A 20,028-nucleotide genomic window follows, 5' to 3' on the forward strand; every position below is an offset into this window, starting at 1 on the left:
TTTTTGTGTGTGTGTGTGTGTGTGTGTGTGTGTGTAGGGGCTTTGTGCCGGGAGAGCAGCTGAGCCCTGATTAGGGGGTGGGGCTTTGTGCTGGGAGAGCAGCTGAGCCCTGCTTAGGAGGTGGGGCTTCTGACTAGAGGGCCTATAAAGGTAGCCAGCCAGTCAGGCAGCGGCACAGACAGCTGCAGCGGCACAGGAGCTAGCAAACAGAGCTGTAAACAGAGGAGTTTGAGTGGGAGTTTGTATTTTGGTGCTTGTTTGGGGTTTGCTTTTGCTGGGGGGGGTGGTCTTTTTGGTGTGACTTGTGTTTCCCAGATTAACAGGATTTAGGTGGGAAGGCGATGACAGATACGGAGGCAGCTGTGGGAGAGACTCCTGTAGTGAAAGACACTTTGAGGATGCCTGGATGTGGAAGCTGTGGTATGTACATGATCCTGGAGGGGGGACCTGGTAAGAGTTTTTTCTGCATGAAATGCCGTCTTATAGAGCTGATGGAGAAAAAGATCCAAGGTTTGGAGATGCAGGGGAAAGTCTCGTTGAGTTTAGGAAGGGGTTTGAGCAGATGATGGAGCAAAGATATGAGGTATCTGAAGAGAAAAGCTCAGACTCACAGATGGAAGCAGGGCTGGGGAATTTTGAGGGGAGACTGGGTGAGGAAAGTGGTCAGTGGAAGCATGTGACTAAAAGAACCAGGCAGAGAAAAAGATGGGCTAGTGAAGGAGAAATAGAGCTTAGGAACAGGTTTGCAGAGTTGGAAAATGAAGAAGGGGCTCAGCAGGTACTTGCTGAAGGTGGAAGGGTAAGGAAGAAGAGAAGAGAGGCTAGTCCTATAGGAAAAGCTGAAGAATCAAGGGAGACTACACCAAATATGAGCCCCAGGAGGATACAGGATGGGTTGAAGAGGATTATAGGGGAAAATAGGAATGGAAAGAACTTGCAGCCAGAGGGAACAGGGGAGAGACTGGAGAATAGCACTGTCAGCAGGAAAAGGCAGGTCTATGTGATAGGGGACTCTTTATTGAGAAGAATAGACAGGCCTGTAACTAGAGCTGATCCTGAGAATAGAAGGGTGTGCTGTCTTCCGGGTGCTAAGATACGGGATGTAGACCTGAGGTTGAAAAGGATCCTAAAGGGAGCAGGAAAGAATCCCCTAATTATCCTTCATGTGGGAACAAATGATACGACTAGATTCTCGCTGGAAAGTATTAAGGGAGACTATGCTAGGCTGGGGAAGACGCTTAAGGAAATTGAGGCTCAGGTGATCTTTAGTGGGATCCTGCCTGTTCCTAGAGAAGGGCAACAAAGGTGTGACAAGATTATGACTGTCAACAGATGGCTTAGGCAGTGGTGCTATAAGGAGGGCTTTGGGATGTATGGCCACTGGGAGGCATTCACAGACAGAGGACAGTTCTCTCGGGATGGATTTCATCTGAGTAGGGAAGGAAATAGACTTCTAGGATCGAGGCTGGCACAACTGATAAAGAGAGCTTTAAACTAAGAATTTGGGGGAGATGGTTGGGAGATGTCCAGGTAATCTCCACGCCAGATTTTAGCATTGAGAGGGAAGAAGACGAAGTAAGAAAGGATACAGCTGTGGGTAGGAGAATGTATATAAGGAGCGAGGGCGGTGTGGATATTAGTCTAATAGGTTATACTGGCTGTAGAATGACTGTGCCTAATAGGGTACAAAATGTGAGCGAGGCCAAACAGGAAAAATTAAGATGTTTGTACACCAATGCGAGGAGCCTAGGTAACAAAAAGGAGGAACTAGAGCTACTGGTGCAGGAAGTGAAACCAGATATTATAGGGATAACAGAAACATGGTGGAATAGTAGTCATGACTGGACTACAGGTATTGAAGGGTATGTGCTGTTTAGGAAAGACAGAAATAAAGGTAAAGGTGGAGTAGCATTGTATATCAATGATGAGGTAGAATGTAAAGAAATAAGAAGCGATGCAATGGATAAGACAGAGTCTGTCTGGGCAAAAATTACATTGGGGAAGATAACTAGTAAAGCCTCTCCTATGATAGTGCTTGGGGTGTGCTATAGACTTCCTGGATCTAATCTGGATATGGATAGAGCCCTTTTTAATGTTATTAATAAAGTAAATACTAATGGAAACTGCGTGATCATGGGAGACTTTAACTTCCCAGATATAGACGGGAGGACCAGAGCTAGTAATAACAATAGGGCTCAGATTTTCCTATATGTGATAGCTGATGGATTCCTTCATCAAGTAGTTGCTGAACCGACTAGAGGGGATGCCATTCTAGATTTAATTTTGGTGAGTAGCGAGGATCTCATAGAAGAAACGGTTGTAGGGGACAATCTTGGCTCAAGTGATCATGAGCTAATTCAGTTCAAACTAAATGGAAGGATTAACAAAAATAAATCTGCAACTAGAGTTTTTGATTTCAAAAGGGCTGACTTTCAAAAATTAAGGAAATTAGGGAAGTGGATTGGACTGAAGAATTTATGGATCTAAAGGTAGAGGAGGCCTGGGATTACTTTAAATCAAAACTGCAGAAGCTATCGGAAGCCTGTATCCCAAGAAAGGGGAAAAAATTCATAGGAAGGAGTTGTAGACCAAGCTGGATGAGCAAGCATCTTAGAGAGGTGATTAAGAAGAAGCAGAAAGCATACAGGGAGTGGAAGATGAGAGGGATCAGCAAGGAAAGCTACCTAAATGAGGTCAGGACATGTAGGGATAAAGTGAGACAGGCTAAAAGTCGAGTAGAGTTGGACCTTGCAAAGGGAATTAAAACCAATAGTAAAAGGTTCTATAGCCATATAAATAAGAAGAAATCTAAGAAAGAATTGGGGCCGCTTAACACTGAGGATGGAGTGGAGGTTAAAGATAATCTAGGCATGGCCCAATATCTAAACAAATACTTTGCCTCAGTCTTTAATAAGGCTAAAGAAGATCTTAGGGATAATGGTAGCATGACAAATGGGAATGAGGATATGGAGGTAGATATTACCATATCTGAGGTAGAAGCGAAACTCAAACAGCTTAATGGGACTAAATCAGGGGGCCCAGATAATATTCATCCAAGAATATTAAAGGAATTGGCACCTGAAATTGAAGCCCATTAGCAAGAATTTTTAATGAATCTGTAAACTCAGGAGTAGTACCGAATGATTGGAGAATTGCTAATATAGTTCCTATTTTTAAGAAAGGAAAAAAAAGTGATCCGGGTAACTACAGGCCAGTTAGTTTGACATCTGTAGTATGTAAGGTCCTGGAAAAAATTTTGAAGGAGAAAGTAGTTAAGGACATTGAAGTCAATGGTAAATGGGACAAAATACAACATGGTTTTACAAAAGGTAGATCGTGCCAAACCAACCTAATCTCCTTTTTTGAAAAAGTAACAGATTTTTTAGATAAAGGAAATGCAGTGGATCTAATTTACCTAGATTTCAGTAAGGCATTTGATACCGTGCCACATGAGGAATTATTAGTTAAATTGGAGAAGATGGGGATCAATATGAACATCAAAAGGTGGATAAGGAATTGGTTAAAGGGGAGACTGCAATGGGTCCTACTGAAAGGCGAACTGTCAGGTTGGAGGGAGGTTACCAGTGGAGTTCCTCAGGGATCGGTTTTGGGACCAATCTTATTTAATCTTTTTATTACTGACCTTGGCACAAGAAGTGGGAGTGTGCTAATAAAGTTTGCAGATGATACAAAGCTAGGAGGTATTGCCAATTCAGAGAAGGATCGGGATATTATGCAGGAGGATCTGGATGACCTTGTAAACTGGAGTAATAGTAATAGGATGAAATTTAATAGTGAGAAGTGTAAGGTTATGCATTTAGGGATTAATAACAAGAATTTTAGTTATAAGTTGGGGACGCATCAATTAGAAGTAACGGAAGAGGAGAAGGACCTTGGAGTATTGGTTGATCATAGGATGACTATGAGCTGCCAATGTGATATGGCTGTGAAAAAAGCTAATGCTGTTTTGGGATGCGGTTTTGGGATCAGGAGAGGCATTTCCAGTAGGGATAAGGAGGTTTTAGTACCATTATACAAGGCATTGGTGAGACCTCACCTAGAATACTGTGTGCAGTTCTGGTCTCCCATGTTTAAAAAGGATGAATTCAAACTGGAACAGGTACAGAGAAGGGCTACTAGGATGATCCGAAGAATGGAAAACTTGTCTTATGAAAGGAGACTTAAGGAGCTTGGCTTGTTTAGCCTAACTAAAAGAAGGTTGAGGGGAGATATGATTGCTCTCTATAAATATATCAGAGGGATAAATACAGGAGAGGGAGAGGAATTATTTCAGCTCAGCACCAATGTGGACACAAGAACAAATGGGTATAAACTGGCCCTTGGGAAGTTTAGACTTGAAATTAGACGAAGGTTTCTAACCATCAGAGGAGTGAAGTTTTGGAATAGCCTTCCAAGGGAAGCAGTGGGGACAAAAGATCTATCTGGTTTTAAGATTCTACTCGATAAATTTATGGAGGAGATGGTATGATGGGATAATGGGATTTTGGTAAGTAATTGATCTTTAAATATTCAGGGTAAATAGGACTAATCCCCTGAGATGGGATATTAGATGGATGGGATCTGAGTTACTATAGAAAATTCTTTTCTGGGTATCTGGCTGGTGAATCTTGCCCATATGCTCAGGGTTTAGCTGATCGCCATATTTGGGGTCGGGAAGGAATTTTCCTCCAGAGCAGATTGGAGAGGCCTTGGAGGTTTTTCGCCTTCCTCTGTAGCATGGGGCATGGGTGACTTGAGGGAGGCTTCTCTGCTCCTTGAAGTCTTTAAACCATGATTTAAGGACTTCAATAGCTCAGACATAGGTGAGGTTTTTCATAGGAGTGGGTAGGTGAGATTCTGTGGCCTGCACTGTGCAGGAGGTCGGACTAGATGATCAGAATGGTCCCTTCTGACCTTAGTATCTATGAATCTATTAATCTAGTGATTACAGAACTCCGGCATAGCTCCTGAGGTCCAATAGAGCACAGAGGAGGACTTACTTTTCGATGATTGGTTTTTGTTTTCTGAGAAAACTGACAAGACATTGCATCCTTTTAAGGACTCTTGTGTTATTTTGCAATCACTGTGGGTTTATAGCAGGCCACAAAGAGACATTATTATGAGAATCAACAGCAACACTAGCAATATCATCCACCTTGATACTTCTGACAGTCATATTAGCCTGCTAGGCAGCAAGACTTCCCTAGAAAGGGGCATAAATCACCAGAAGAGAAGACCAGATTTGATCAACCAGCCCTTCCTCCACCACCTTTGGGCATGTAGCCTATTCGACTTTCGTATTGAGGGCAGCATACCAATGGTGAACTTATTGACCGTATCTCCAAAATTCAAGGACAGGCTTCTAAAGTGCTTGGGAAACAATAACTGTGGACAAGGTGATCCTACACTGTGGGATCAGGTTATACCATCCAATTTCTGTCCATTCTCCCCTCCTGCCTCCTTCAGCAGGTCCAAATTCTGGGTGTTCTAGGGGCTTTTAGAGAGGAAGTTCATCATCAGGGAAAGGAATTCTGCTTCTGTTACTTCCTGATACCCAATCCAAAGGAGGGATGAGAGCTATCCTTGATCTTCATGGTCTCAACAAATACATCAGATATGGAGATTCTGCATGGATATCCAGACTACTGTTCTCCCCACAATGGATCATAATGACTGGTTTGCTGCTCTAGATCTTCAGGATGCCTGCTTCCATGTGCAGATTTTCCCAGGCCACAGGATATTTCTGAAATTTGTAGTGGCAGTGCAGCATTATCAATATATGGTGCTCCCTTTGGCCTGTCCTCAGCCCTACATGCATTTACCAGATGCATAACTGTAGTGGTGACTTATGTCAGGAAAATGGATGATCCTTATCCTTATCTGGATGATTGGTTACTGAGGGACAAGTTCAAAGACCACGTTCTCTGCCACATCCAGTTCACACTTTTGTCTTTTTGATCACCTGGGTCTAATTTAGAACAAAGGGAAGTCGCACCTAATACCAACTCAAAAAATAGAGTTAATTGGGACCCTACTAGACATACAAGTTTGAGGGCTTTCCTGCTGATCTAGAGATTTCAGGCAGTTCACCAACTATGTCTATCCCTCTGGTCTCATGATCACCCATCAGCTACAATCTGTGTGTGCCTAAAGTTACTAGGGCATATGGCGGCATGCACTTAGGTAGGCCGACATGCAAGATTGCATTTGTGTTCTCATCAAGGCTGGATGAAACTAGTCTACCTCCCAGATAGTTAGTTGAAGGACAGCTTAATATGAGTACCACCAAACATCCTGGACTCCCTACAGTGGAGGACAGATCAATTCAATGTTTGTCTGGTGTTCCCTTTGTCCACCCTTCTCCAACCAGGACTATAGTTCCCAGTATATTCACAATGGACTGGGGAGCATATCTAGGGTCATTGCAAGTTCTGGAAGTTTTCCTTTGTATCATTTTTCTGGAGCTTTGCGCTATTTACAGTGAATGCCTGGCCTTTCAGTCTCAGATCAGGGGTACGGCAGTTCATATCCTTAACGACCATATCATTGAAATATATTATGTGAACAAGCAGGGAGGGGCTAGTTCCAACCCACCTTGCCAGGAAGTGATAAAATTTTGGCATCTGTGCATCAAGGAGGAGATTACCCCCACAGCGGCTCACTTACTTAGTGTTCAGAATCAGTTAGCCAACCACCTCAACAGGTTTTTTTTCCTAGAATCATGATTGGTCCTTGAAAAACAATGTATTGAGATCCATCTTCAGAGATTGGAGTATTGTAGTGATAGACTTGTTTGCAACAAAAGACAACAGGAAATGCAGTCAGTTGTGATCTCGAGTGGGGCCCAATCTAGGCTCTTTAATCAGTGCCTTCCATTTGAATTGGGGAACAGAGCTGATGTATACTTTAATTCTTCAGGTTATCCTGAAACTGCAGTTGGATCATACCAAACTGATACTCTCATCACCAGCTTGCCCAAGACAAGGCTGGTTCTCTGATCTTCTTGACCTATCTGACATCCCAAATATTTTCCCCTCCTCCCTTCTGATGCACTGAGCAGTCTGCATCCGTTGACGTGGATGCTACATGGTTAGATGAGGGGAAAGGACATTGCTTAGAAGCAGGGCACTGAGTGTTGCTTAACAGCAGAAGGCTTTCTACTAAACGACATATTTCATCAAATGGAAGCATTATTCTGTTCGGTCACTAGCTCTGGGAATCCAGCCAAAGCAAGCATGCATTCAAAATGTTTTGGATTATCTGTTGCTTCTTAAGTCATCAGGTCTGTCTCTCGGCTCCTTGAGCGTCTGCTTAATGAGGATATTGACATTCCACTGTTTTAAGGGAAGATAATTTTTTCTAACTCCCTGATATGCAGATTTTTTTAAAGGGATTGTCTGCCTCCAAGTCATCAATCATCTTGACTTGGTCTCTTATGCAGATCATGTGAAGGGTCAGGTGGTTTCCAAGCAGACAGTTCCCAGATGGATTACTTCCAGCATTATGGCAGCATATGGAGTGGCTCAGTCTACACCTCCTCAAAAACCAATGGCTCATTCAACAAGGGCCCAAATAGCTTCGGTCACATTCCTCAGTGATGTTCTATATTAGACATTTGCAGAGCAGCTACCATTGTCTTCAGTATATATTTTTACCAAGCATTATGTTAGTACAACTGCACCAAGGTCAGATGCAAACTTTGGGAAGGCAGTTTTGCAATTGTTCTTTAGCCCCACCTCTTTTAGTTATTGCTTTTGAGTGGCCTTAGTGGAATACATGTCTGCAACTACTCAAAGAAATAAACTAGTAACTTACCTGAACTGTAACTGTTTTTCTTTAAGATGTGGGTACAGATGTAGATTCTACGACCCACCCTACATCCCCTCTTCATCAGCATTATTAGCTTTGGATTCTGGTGCGAAGGAACTGAAGGGAGTCAGGGCAGCATTGCCCTTATAGCAGGGGAGGGGCTATAGGACTGAAAGACATAAGTGCAGCCTCAACAGGTACTGCTAAGCAAAGTTCTCAGACTGTGAGGCACTGGGCACACGCACACTTTGAGTGGAATACTGCACATCTGCACCCATATCTCAAACAACAACAGTTACAGTACAGGTAATTTAATTTTTTTCCATGAAACTATATTGACCGGCAATAATCATATTTCTATCCTTTAATTCTTTAGTTCTAGAGTTCGATATCAGCTCTTCCATTATTTTGCTCAGGCTAGCCAACCTATATTAACCCTTTTTGAACATTGTCACAACATTAACACTCTTTCAGTCTTCTGGCATTTCCCCAATATCCCAAGATGTGTTAAAAATTAACATCAGAAGGACCAGAGATTGCATCAGCTAACTCTTTTAGGACTCTTGAATGCCAGATATCCAGGCATGCTGATTTAAAAATATTTACTCCCAGTAGATGTTGTTTTACATCTTCCTTAGTTTATTAATGACCTGGAAGGTACTTCATCCGCAGTGATAAGAATACATAATCCTGCTTCTTTCCAAATACAGAAAAGAAATATTTATTAAACACTTCTGTCTTTTCTATGTCATTATTAACAATTCTAGTAATGGGACTGTACCCTTGTTGGGATTTCTTTTGTTACTAATACACTTCAAAAACTTCTTGTCTTTAGTCCTGCCAACTATCGATTTTTCCTGTTTTCTAGTTTCTGATTTTCTATACTTCATAGCTTTGAATTTATATCAAACACTTTTTAAAATTTGTTTTGTTTTGGGTTTTTTGGAGGAGGGGGGTTGCTATTTTTCTATTTGCTGCCTTCACTTTTCCACTGAACCAGGAATGGGCTTTTAGCTGAAGTTGTCCTCTTCCTTGATTGTGGAATCATGGCTTTTTGGCCATTTAATAAACTCTTCTTAAAGAACTCACAATTTTCCTCCCAATCAATTTAATTCATATTTTTCCTCAGCTTTTGAAAATTAGTCTTTTTGAAGTGCCAAATGTATACATTACTGGTTGGGATTTTCCTTTGCCCATCCTGAATGTAATCTGGGTCATGATTGTATTTCTTTCCCCTTCCTCTCCTCCTCCCCACCCCCACCAATCCATTCAGTAAAAAGATAAGGCACCATTTATATCAGTGATCTCTTGGAGAAAAACTAAAGTTTTATGTAATGACAGGTTTCAGAGTAGCAGCCGTGTTAGTCTGTATCCGCAAAAAGAAAAGGAGTACTTGTGGCACTTTAGAGATGAACAAATTTATTTGAGCATATGTGGACACAACTGGCACATATCTATTCAGGGGACACCATCATAGGGCCTAATCACATCAGCCACACTATCAGAGGCTCATTCACCTGCACATCTACCAATGTGATATATGCCATCATGTGCCAGCAATGCCCCTCTGCCATGTACATTGGCCAAACCGGACAGTCTCTATGTAAAAGAATAAATGGACACAAATCAGACGTCAAGAATTAGAACATTCAAAAACCAGTTGGAGAACACTTCAATCTCTCTGGTCACTCGATTATAGACCTAAGTCGCAATATTACAACAAAAAAAAACTTCAAAAACAGACTCCAATGAGAGACTGCTGAATTGGAATTAATTTGCAAACTGGACGCCATTAAATTAGGCTTGAACAAAGACTGGGAGTGGATGTGTCATTATACAAAGTAAAACTATTTCCCCGTGTTTATTTTCCCCCCTACTGTTCCTCATACGTTCTTCTTAGCTGCTGGAAATGGCCCACCTTGATTATCACTACAAAAGGGTTTGTTTCCCATTGCTGGTAATAGTTCACCTTACCTGATCACTCTAGTTACAGTGTGAATGGTAACACCCATTATTTCATGTTCTCTGTATATATAAAATCCCCCTACTGTATTTTCCACTGCATGCATCCGATGAAGTGAGCTGTAGCTCACGAAAGCTTATGCTCAAATAAATTTCTTAGTCTCTAAGGTGCCACAAGTACTCCTTTTCTTTTTAAAGTTTTCTGGTCCCTAAGCAACCAACAGCTTCCAGCTCCATGATTGATTAATCATTATCGGTCATCATGAGGTCCAAGATAATTGCCTTGTGTTGAATGCAATACCTTTAGTGTTAGAAAATTATGTATAGTTTTTAGAAACTCTAATGATGTTTTACTTCTGGCTACATGAGACCTCCAGCATGTCTCCAAAAGTAAAGTCCCCCATAATATCACAAGTTTTCTTTCCACACATTACAGACAACAGATGTTTAAGGAGCAATTCATCCTATTCTCTGGTTTGATTTGGTGGTCTGAAACTTACCCAAGCTAGTAACCCCTCCTGGGCTTTGTTAGTTAGCTCATTGGTCCATATGCATTCACGACTCTGTAATTCTGAGTTATCAGTAAGTATAAGACAAGTAAGTTCTCTGCCATTATTCTTGTTTTAGCATATTTACTCGAGTATTTTTAATACTAAAATAGTCTATTTTGGGGGACACTTTTGCCCCTTTTTATTGCTTATCGGTGTTTTTAAATGTATCTATATAAAAATAAAAATGTGTCTTAAACTTATTCAGCTTTATTTTTACATAATAAAAACTACTTGACTTTGAGTTAAATTGGCCATGATTTCTTGTGTTCATAAATTACTGTAGTTCAGTCATCTCTAAGAAGACTAAAGCTTTTCTCCAAGAAGTCATTTTTATATAAATGGGGTCTTATCTTTTCACTGAATGAGTGGGAGGGGAATACACGCAGAGGGCGAAGTTCTATGGCAATGTTGAAGTGAGACTAAAGCAGGAAAAGCAGGTATAGGGGATATGCTTTATCTTTGCACCGAAAGCAACACAAGGGTGTATCACCTTGTAACTTATACTGGTTTCACATACCTATTGAATGCAGAGTGGGTATAAGTTACGCTACAGTTTTGCCCATTTTCTGACCAACTTACAAAACCATTTTTTCCACCACAGAATTTCGCCCTCTTTGACCGTTGCATCTAATTAATACCAGATCTGGATATTGCTATGCTACACAATTCTTTTTTGGTTTGATATGTATATGATTTATACAAATCTCAAGGCTCTGGGTGCTTTTGGCATATTAAAACGTACGATCACACTGATAAAACAAAAATTCCTAACTCTTCAAAACCAGGGAAGGGGAAGGTGGATGTGCTCCAGCCACAGATCCCAGCCCTTCAGTCACACATTCCAGCTTTCCGCTCACCTTCCTCAAAAGCCTGGAGAAAGAGAGGTTATGCAGCATGCCCTGAAGATCAGTAGACTTTTGGGCTATTTTGGACCAAGGTTCCAAAGTTCAGGGCCCCTCACAGAGAATACCCTGTCAGCAGCTCCTTCTCTTTCAAACTAAGGGAACTCCAGCCCTGGCACCTCTGCCAGCTGCAGCAGTGCAGCATGGGAAGAGGCATTTTCTCAAACAGGTAAGTCCTAAGTCACTTGGTGCTTTGTATGAAAAATCCAATATCTTGAACTCCACTCAAAGTCAAGAGATAGCCATTGCACATCTCAGAGCACTGGCAACTTATGCTCCTTGCAAAAAAAAACCTACTTAACAGAGACATTATGTTAGCGTATTTCAGTTTCTATCTTGATTCAGTAGGAGATGCACAACTATCAATATAAAATTTTTGAGAATGAGCACAATTGTAAACATTCTCTGTTCTCTTAAAATGTTTGCAATGATAATGTCCTTAGTTAATAAACTTGATTTGTGCTTCAAAAGAAACATTTAATAAAATTGTGATAAGGGGAAACTTTGTACTGTACCCATCCAGTTAATGCATTTTCTTTTTAACTATAGTATGTATGCAGTTTAAAGGTCTGTAAGACAATGGTTAGACTAAACAACTTCTTATACTCTGACTCATCAGAAGTATCTGTATCTGGGATGGCCTGGTGCTCTAGGTTATCCTGGGGGTTAAAATTAAAGGCTAGCTCAGTCTTTATCACCCATTATTGGATAACTAATGTGATGCTGATTTTTAAAAAAAAGTCTCCAGAGGCAATCAGAAGCCGGTAAGCCTAACTTCAATATCAGGCAAATAGGTCGAAACTACAGCAAAGAACAGAATGATCAGACATATAGATGAACACAGCATCTCGAGGAAGATGGTTTTTGTAAAGGGAAATCATGCCTCACCAATCTGTTAGAATTCATTGTGGGGGTCAAAAAGCATGTGGACGTGGGTGATCCAGTGGACATAGTGTACTTCGATTTTCAGAAAGCCTTTGACAAGGTCCCCACACCCCTGGCTCTTAAGCAAAGTCAGCAATCATGGTATAGGAGGGAAGGTCCTCTCATGTTTACAAAGGTAGAAAACAAAGGGTAGGAATAGACAGTCAGTTTTCACAGTGGAGAGAGGTAAATAGCAGGGTCCCCCAAGGACTTGCAGTGGGACCAGTGCTGATGAACATATTCATAAATGATCCAGAAAAAGGGGCAAAGTTTGCAGATGATACAAAATTATTCAAGATAGTTAAGTCCAAAACTGACTGCAAAGAGTTAACAAAAGGAGCTCACAAAACTGGTTGACTAGGCAAGAAAATGGCAGATGAAATTCAATGTTGATAAATGCAAATTAATGCACATTAGAAAATATAATCCCAACTATACAGACAAAATGATGGGGTCTAAATTAGCTGTTGACTCCAAGATCTTTTTCTTGAGTGGTATCGTGGTTAGTTCTCGGAAAACATCAGTTCAATGTGCAGCGACAGTCAAAAAAGCTAACAGAATGTTAGGAACTATTAGGAAAGAGATAAATAAGAAGACAGAAAATACCATAATGCCGCTATGTAAGTCCATGGTATGACCTTGCCTTGAATACTGCATGCAGTTCTGGTTGCCACATCTCAAAAAAGATGCTTTAGAATTGGAGACAGTACAGAGAAGGGCAGCAAAAAAGATTAGGGGTATGGAACAGCTTCTATGTGAGGAGAGCTTAAAATGCTGGGGCTGTTCATCTTGGGAAAGAGACAACTGAGGGGGATATGTATAGAGAAAGTGAATAAGGAAATATTGTTTACACCTACACACAAACCAAGAGTCATCCAATGAAATTAATAGGCAGCAGATTTTAAAAAAAATAAGTAAGAAAGTACTTCACACAACGCACAGTCAACCTGTGAAACTTGTTGCCATGGGATGTTGTGAAGGCCAAAAGTATAACAGGGTTCAAAAAAGAATTAGATAAGGTCATGTAGGACAGGTCCATCAATAGCTATTAGCCAAAGATGGTCAGATACGCAACCCCATACTCTGGCTGTCCCTACACTTCTGATTACCGGAAGCTGGGAGTGGATGACAGGGTATGGATCACTGAATAAATTGCCCTGTTCTCTTCTGGAACCAGCCACTGTTGAAAGACAGGTTTCAGAGTAGCAGCCATGTTAGTCTGTATCCAAAAAAAGAAAAGGAGGACTTGTGGCACCTTAGAGACTAACAAATTTATTTGAGCATAAGCTTTTGTGATGAAGTGATCTGTAGCTCACGAAAGCTTACGCTCAAATAAATTTGTTAGTCTCTAAGGTGCCACAAGTCCTCCTTTTTCTTTTTGTTGAAAGACAGTGTACTGGGCTAGGTGGGCCATTGGTCTGTATAGCCGTTTTTAGCCAAGCAAGCAGAAGCTGAGAAAGCAGCAGAGGTGACACTTGTACTTACTGTTGAAGATTTGGTCTGCTACACAAATATCCCCTTCGATTCATGTTTAGGAAGAGCTCTTGCATTTCAAGGACAGTCTGTCTGTTTCCTCAGTATGGAATAATACCCCTAGAGCATCACCAGAGAATTTGCGTGCCATCTGGATGTGTATTTGCTGAAAAAGTAGTTGAGCACATCCTGTCTGACAAGAGGAATGCCTCAAAGAGGATGGGGCAAGGAGTGGAATAATGGAGATGTTTTCAATATGGCTTTTTAACAATACTTGGGCTTAAAGCTCTGTGCCTCTTTATCATGAATGTTATCTATCTGGATTTGTTTTCCTGGGGAGGACTTGAGCTGGCAGGCAATATGAGGATGGGTGTTGGATGGACAAAGAAGTGTGTGTCTTCACTATATGTCTGCTCATTTGCATGTCAGCCAGTAAAGTCAAAGCATTTTAGGATTAAAATAAATTTCTTTATTAAACTAAAATAAATCCGATCTTGCTCACTTCTTGCTATTGAATTGAGAATGTTACATTTGTTAATGCCATAAATACACTGTTAAAAAGGTCAAATTATACAGAGCTCATTATTGCTGAGCTGATTCTAGAAAGGACAAATTAAGCTAATTGTTTATTAATTCTTAAAATTGTATTAAAATATATTTTAGGGTCTGCTAAACTCATTAGGGTTTGTAGTATATTTAATGGGAGACTGTTAAAGTTGCCAGGTTCAAAATGTGGCTTCTTTCCCTCTAATCCCCAAAATACATGTAACCTTTTGGGATCCTTCTAAGCAAGAGAATGTTCCATGGATATTTATTAATTAATGTTAATACTGCCAATAGCAAAGCACACAATCATGATGAACACTGTACAGCAAAAAAAAAAAAAAAAAAAAAAGTGTTCGCCTATTATTGGAGGAATAAAATCTTTATATAAAAAGACTAATTTTAAATTTCAAGATTCCAAAGAGGAATTATAAATAGTGGGGAAAATGGATCGTCAAAAAGAAAACTATATACCTTGACCCATGTAATTGGTTCTCAAAACTTCCATGCTTTGAAAAATGGCCGTTTATGTAAATACCTAATTGATCGAAATATTACATGTTTGCAAAGTATCTCATTTTTAGTCTGGTCCCAGGATATTATGTGACTTCATTCAGACGTTCTTATATAACTGTGTCTAATTCATAATCAAATGTAGAAGTAAGTCAAAAAACTGTAAATCCTGTGGTACAGAAAATACAACTTGAAGACTCTTTCTTTGGTTTTGCAGTGTTCCTGTTCCTGTAGTCAGTCTAGAGAAAATTCCTAACCTAGTGAAGGCAGATGGTGCCAATGTTAAAATGAATTCTACAACCACCACCACCATCACCTCCTCCTCAGCCTCTTCATCCACCATACCTGCTCCAACTTTGATTAAATCTGCTTTGACATCTAAGTCAGTACCACCATCACCAGAAAAGATTCTGAACGGCAAAGGAATTCTAGCTCCTTCGATAGACAAGAAACACCAAAACGGCACTAAAAGCAGTAACAAGCCTTACAAAAGACTTTCAGGTGAGTGATATTGTACTGCGCCTTTTGAGATAGTCCATCATTCTTCATTAATAATTTTTGTAGCTGAGGAGTAATATATTGTAATATGCTATAGCTATGTTTTACTGTAAGATGCTGTTTTTAATATGAATAGTTAACCTGCCAGGCTTTGCCATATGAATAAAATATTTCCTTAACAAAATACAAGTTCATTTTGGCTTAGAATTAACCTGGGTGGTTAACTATTTGTCCTCGGTTGACCAGCAGATAACGTGTAGACTATCTAGGGAATAAATGCAGTAAAATAAAAGGGCAACAGGCTCTCCCTTTGTAATTTATTTTTAGTCATATTGAAAAAATTTGCTGCAGACCAGTGTAGTAATGATCAACTTACCAAGATTTAGTATTGTTCTCAAGTCACTCCAGTTGAATACCTGAGATTTGAGGCATTAATGTATATCTTGTAGCTGAGGGCCCATGCTGCCAGGTGGCTATAATTCATAAAGTTGTGTGTAATAAAGCCAAAAATGTCTGAGAACTTAAATATTGGACAGAAACAGACTGTGAATCACAGTGATGATTGAACCTGGTGATATTCTAAACAGAAAAAGCTCTCTACTTTGCTTGAAGCTGTTTCCATCACTTCACACTGACTCAACAGACATTGTAGGGCTTCAAAGTGGGGTTATTGTGTGTGTTGGTTTTGTCATTGGGTGGGGGATTGTGTTAATTTGTGTGTGATTTGTGTTGTGCTGGGAGAGGTGTGTGGATTTGTGTGAGTGGAAAATGAGGGGTGTATGCTCTGACAAGAGGCTATGTGAGTTTGGGGTAGTTGTGTGTGCTGGTTGTGTTGTTGTGTGAGTGGTGTTGATTTGTGCAGGTGACAGTTGGGTGCATGGTGTGGCAGTTGGGCCACATAATCTATGCAGTGTCCCATATTCAGCCAATGAAAATGTGCATGCAAATTAGCTACAGAATAAGGGTGGTGATTGGTTGAGTTACCTCTGGTATCACAATGGCCTGAGTCTCTTGACATGGCATAGATACATACCTTCTTAGTTGTACACAGCACAGGTGTAATTTGTAAAGTCAGAATGGCTGAGAACTTAAAAACTGGACAGTAACAGGCTGCAAAACCCAGTGATAATTCACCTGTTGTTAATCCGAACAAAAAGAGCTCTCACCCACGTTTCTAGCTGCTTCCATCACTTTACACTGACTCAACAGACGTTTTAGGCTTCAAAATGACTCACATGACATTCGTGGACTCTTATTATATACATGAGGTTAGTTCAACTGAGAAACATAACTTCTGCCACTTGCAAGGTGTCCATTGGATGTGCCATCAGTAAGTGTCTTTCATGTTAAACATCATGCCTGTACTAATGAATGAGCTTTTCAGGAATATTGTTATGTGGATCCAGTATGTTAGTTGTGTAGCTGTGCAATACAGTGACTCAACTTACTCTCAGGAAATGCTTACAATTTTGCATTGTTATACCTTTAAAAGGGACAAAAACTTAGAGTATATGTTGTGTACAACATTCTGTTTTTAATTTTGGTAAGAAGACAGTATGATACAAAAACGTCACCCTAATCTGATGGGACTTCACCCTATCACATTGTAAAATAATTAAGATTTTATTTTTTCTTAAATATCAGGAAATACTACACAGATTTAGGGAAGAGACACTGATGCTAGGTAAATCTTGTCTCTCATTTCTTCTTCCACAAGTGAAGAGGGCTGTACTGCACATGTGTACATCCACACACAAAGAGCAAAACTGGGGTCTGGTTTCTCTTAATGAGGAGGAGGAGGTAGGATTTGGGGAGGCTGCACAATCTGTGATCATGACCTGCACAGTCTTATCTGTGGTGAGAAGGCAGAATATGGGCCTGTTGATCTGTCACTTTGCAGATCCACCAAAGGAGCAAGAGGATAAGCACCATGGAAGAAACTGGAGCTCAAGGATGCAGTAGCAATTACAAAGTGCCCACTGCTTTACAGCCAGAGGGGAGGATTTTCCCCCAAAGCTGAGCCAGGCCAGTTGCAGGACTCTGGGCAGAGAATTTGCTGCCAAAAGCAGAAAATACATTTTTGTTCTGAATGAAGTAAAACAAAATGTCTGAGTTAGGTTTTCCAGCAAAAGTAACTGAATCGGGTTTACTGCATCAGAAGCTGCACAGGGCCTATTCATCCATTGGCAGCACACTGAGATTTGGGCAGGAAATTTCTTGTGTGAATTGAAAGTCTAATTTTCCTATTGGCAGTGCTATACAGATTAGGCTGTGCGCTTGATAGAAAGTTAATTGATTCTGTTTCCCAAATGTGTGTTGTGACACCACTAATTAGTTATAAAATAATTTATAAAGATGAATGCTGCTATTTGTAATGGAGTTTAAAGTATAACCCAGGTTTTTGTAGATTGAATAACGTTGTTTTTTTAATTTTCCCACATTTGGCAGTTAGTATTATGGCCTTGTTAGAATGGCTTGACTCCAAAACAGTGCAAGGTGCGTTTTCTAAGACTGCGTGTGGCATGGAACAGTGCCATTGCGCTAAAGCATTCAGTATGGTGTCTTCTTTCCTAACTAGTTAAAGGTGGCACACAGGAAAACTTTTTTCCTAAGGTTTTACAGTTGACCATACCAAAATTCAACAAAGCTGAAAGTATTTAGTATAAACAACTCATTTATCTTTTTTCACCTAACGTTTCATTTACTAGGATCTAATTTATGATTCCAGTGAACAAATACAGGGCATTGTGTTCTACCAGAAAACAATTTAAGATACCAATGGAAAGAATGGTTTAAGAAAACATTAAAATTTTTAGCAGTTTAAGTTCAAAATTCAGCTTAGATCTCTCTTCCCTGGACAATGGGAGCTTGTCTTCACTGCATTGTTAGCTCAAGCTGTAACTCAGGTTTTGCCCCTAAATAGACAACAGGACAGACGCACGTATCTCTAGCTCAAGTTAAGTGCTGCTTTAAGCTCAAGCTAGCTGGCCTGTAAGGGAGCTGCATTGAAGCTCAAATCCTGCTGATGCTCAAGCAAGTAATGCGGTGGGGATGCAGCAGCTCACAACTCATCTGCTAATCTGATCACTCTGTGTAGCTCAAGTGTTGTTTTGCAGTGTGGTTGCTCTCACGCCACTCTCACTTGACCTAGGCTAGCTCCAGTGGAGTAACTCAAGTGTGCTAATTCAAGCTAATTCTTGTGTGAAAACAAGCGCTAGCTGATGGGCTCAGTCTTCAAGCTACCAGCCTTGCTCCACAGACGACTGTAAGGGTTATATACACTGATGTTGTATTTATAAATATTTACTGGTTTCAGAGTAGCAGCCGTGTTAGTCTGTATTCGCAAAAAGAAAAGGAGTACTTGTGGCACCTTAGAGACTAACAAATTTATTAGAGCATAAGCTTTCGTGAGCTACAGCTCACTTCATCGGATGCATTTGGTGGAAAAAACAGAGGAGAGATTTATATACACACACACACACACACACACCGAGAACATGAAACAATGGGTTTATCATACACACTGTAAGGAGAGTGATCACTTAAGATAAGCCATCACCAGCAGCGGGGGGAGGAGGAAAACCTTTCATGGTGACAAGCAAGGTAGGCTAATTCCAGCAGTTAACAAGAATATCACTGTTCCTCTGATATTCTTGTTAACTGCTGGAATTAGCCTACCTTGCTTGTCACCATGAAAGGTTTTCCTCCCCCCCCCCGCTGCTGGTGATGGCTTATCTTAAGTGATCACTCTCCTTACAGTGTGTATGATAAACCCATTGTTTCATGTTCTGTGTGTGTGTGTGTATATATAAATCTCTCCTCTGCTTTTTCCACCAAATGCATCCGATGAAGTGAGCTGTAGCTCACGAAAGCTTATGCTCTAATAAATTTGTTAGTCTCTAAGGTGCCACAAGTACTCCTTTTCTTTTTATAAATATTTACTGTATATGCAACAGTCATTAGAGTGACTAATTATTCTTATAATTATAATTATACACAGTATGGGGCCTTCTTTCATATTGCTTGACTGTGGGGCTATAGTAGTGCTAGGGCAGTTCCACACTAGCACTGACTCAGCAAATTTTGCCAGTTCACCATATCTGCCAATATATGAAAATTTGCTTGGGGGAAATCTCCAAATAGGCTAGGACTCTGTCGTAGTACTTTGTGGTCATTCTGGTGGATGTTAAGCTATTTTTTCACATGAATATCTTGATTGCCAGAGCCACAAAACTGATAGTTTTCAGGTTCTTCTTTAAAGATCTGTTCTATTACCAAATCTAGAATCCACTAAATCCTGCCTTCTCTGCCACACTTATTGATGCAGCACCATGATACAGTTTGTGATTGTTCTTCACAATGATGCAAGTAAAGTAAGTTGTGAGAACGTGTAAATGTTTTATACAGGTTATCTATCAACACGGTTGGTTTCCCACCATTATTATACACAATTCGGCACGGCTGAGTTAAAGATCTGAGGGTTAGTAAATGATTCTTTGGAATATACCCAGGACTTAATATACTTGTTTTACACACTAAGTGGACAGGGTAATTTTTAGGTTCATCTCAGTCTCTTGCTGCAGAAGTGGAGCCAGTCATCTCAGTCCTGACAATGGAGTTAAACTGGTTTATATCAGTTTTACTTCCTTCTCACAGCCCTGCCCTCTATCTTTACCTTACATCCTTGAGTGAGGCTAAAGCTCTTTCTATGGCTGAAGGCTGGTTCTTGTTGGGGGTGGTCAGGGATGCTGTCCTCCTCCCTGTGGCAAAGTCTGAGCAGGGAGAGAGGTAGCCCGCCTGGAGAACTGCAAGAGGCAGTCTCATGGATCAGTGTCCCCTAGCAGCAAACTGGA

At 40.5% G+C, this 20,028-nt stretch overlaps 1 protein-coding gene across 9 annotated transcripts in view; it reads left to right on the forward strand.

Moving 5' to 3' along the window:
* Nucleotides 1-20,028, forward strand: part of ATXN7L1 (ataxin 7 like 1) — a 204,230-nt gene that overhangs the window by 144,749 nt on the left and 39,453 nt on the right. For 8 of the 9 annotated variants that reach the window (XM_038416750.2, XM_038416777.2, XM_043497164.1 and 5 more), the window contains one exon: nucleotides 14,895-15,178. In XM_038416750.2, coding sequence (XP_038272678.1) covers nucleotides 14,895-15,178 — 284 coding nt within the window. Of the gene's footprint in view, nucleotides 1-11,240; nucleotides 11,394-14,894; nucleotides 15,179-20,028 lie in introns of those variants that run through there. The other variant, XM_038416815.2, reaches the window with a different exon arrangement.

The sequence above is a fragment of the Dermochelys coriacea genome, chromosome 1, assembly GCF_009764565.3.
Source record: "Dermochelys coriacea isolate rDerCor1 chromosome 1, rDerCor1.pri.v4, whole genome shotgun sequence".
NCBI classification, from domain to species: domain Eukaryota; kingdom Metazoa; phylum Chordata; order Testudines; family Dermochelyidae; genus Dermochelys; species Dermochelys coriacea.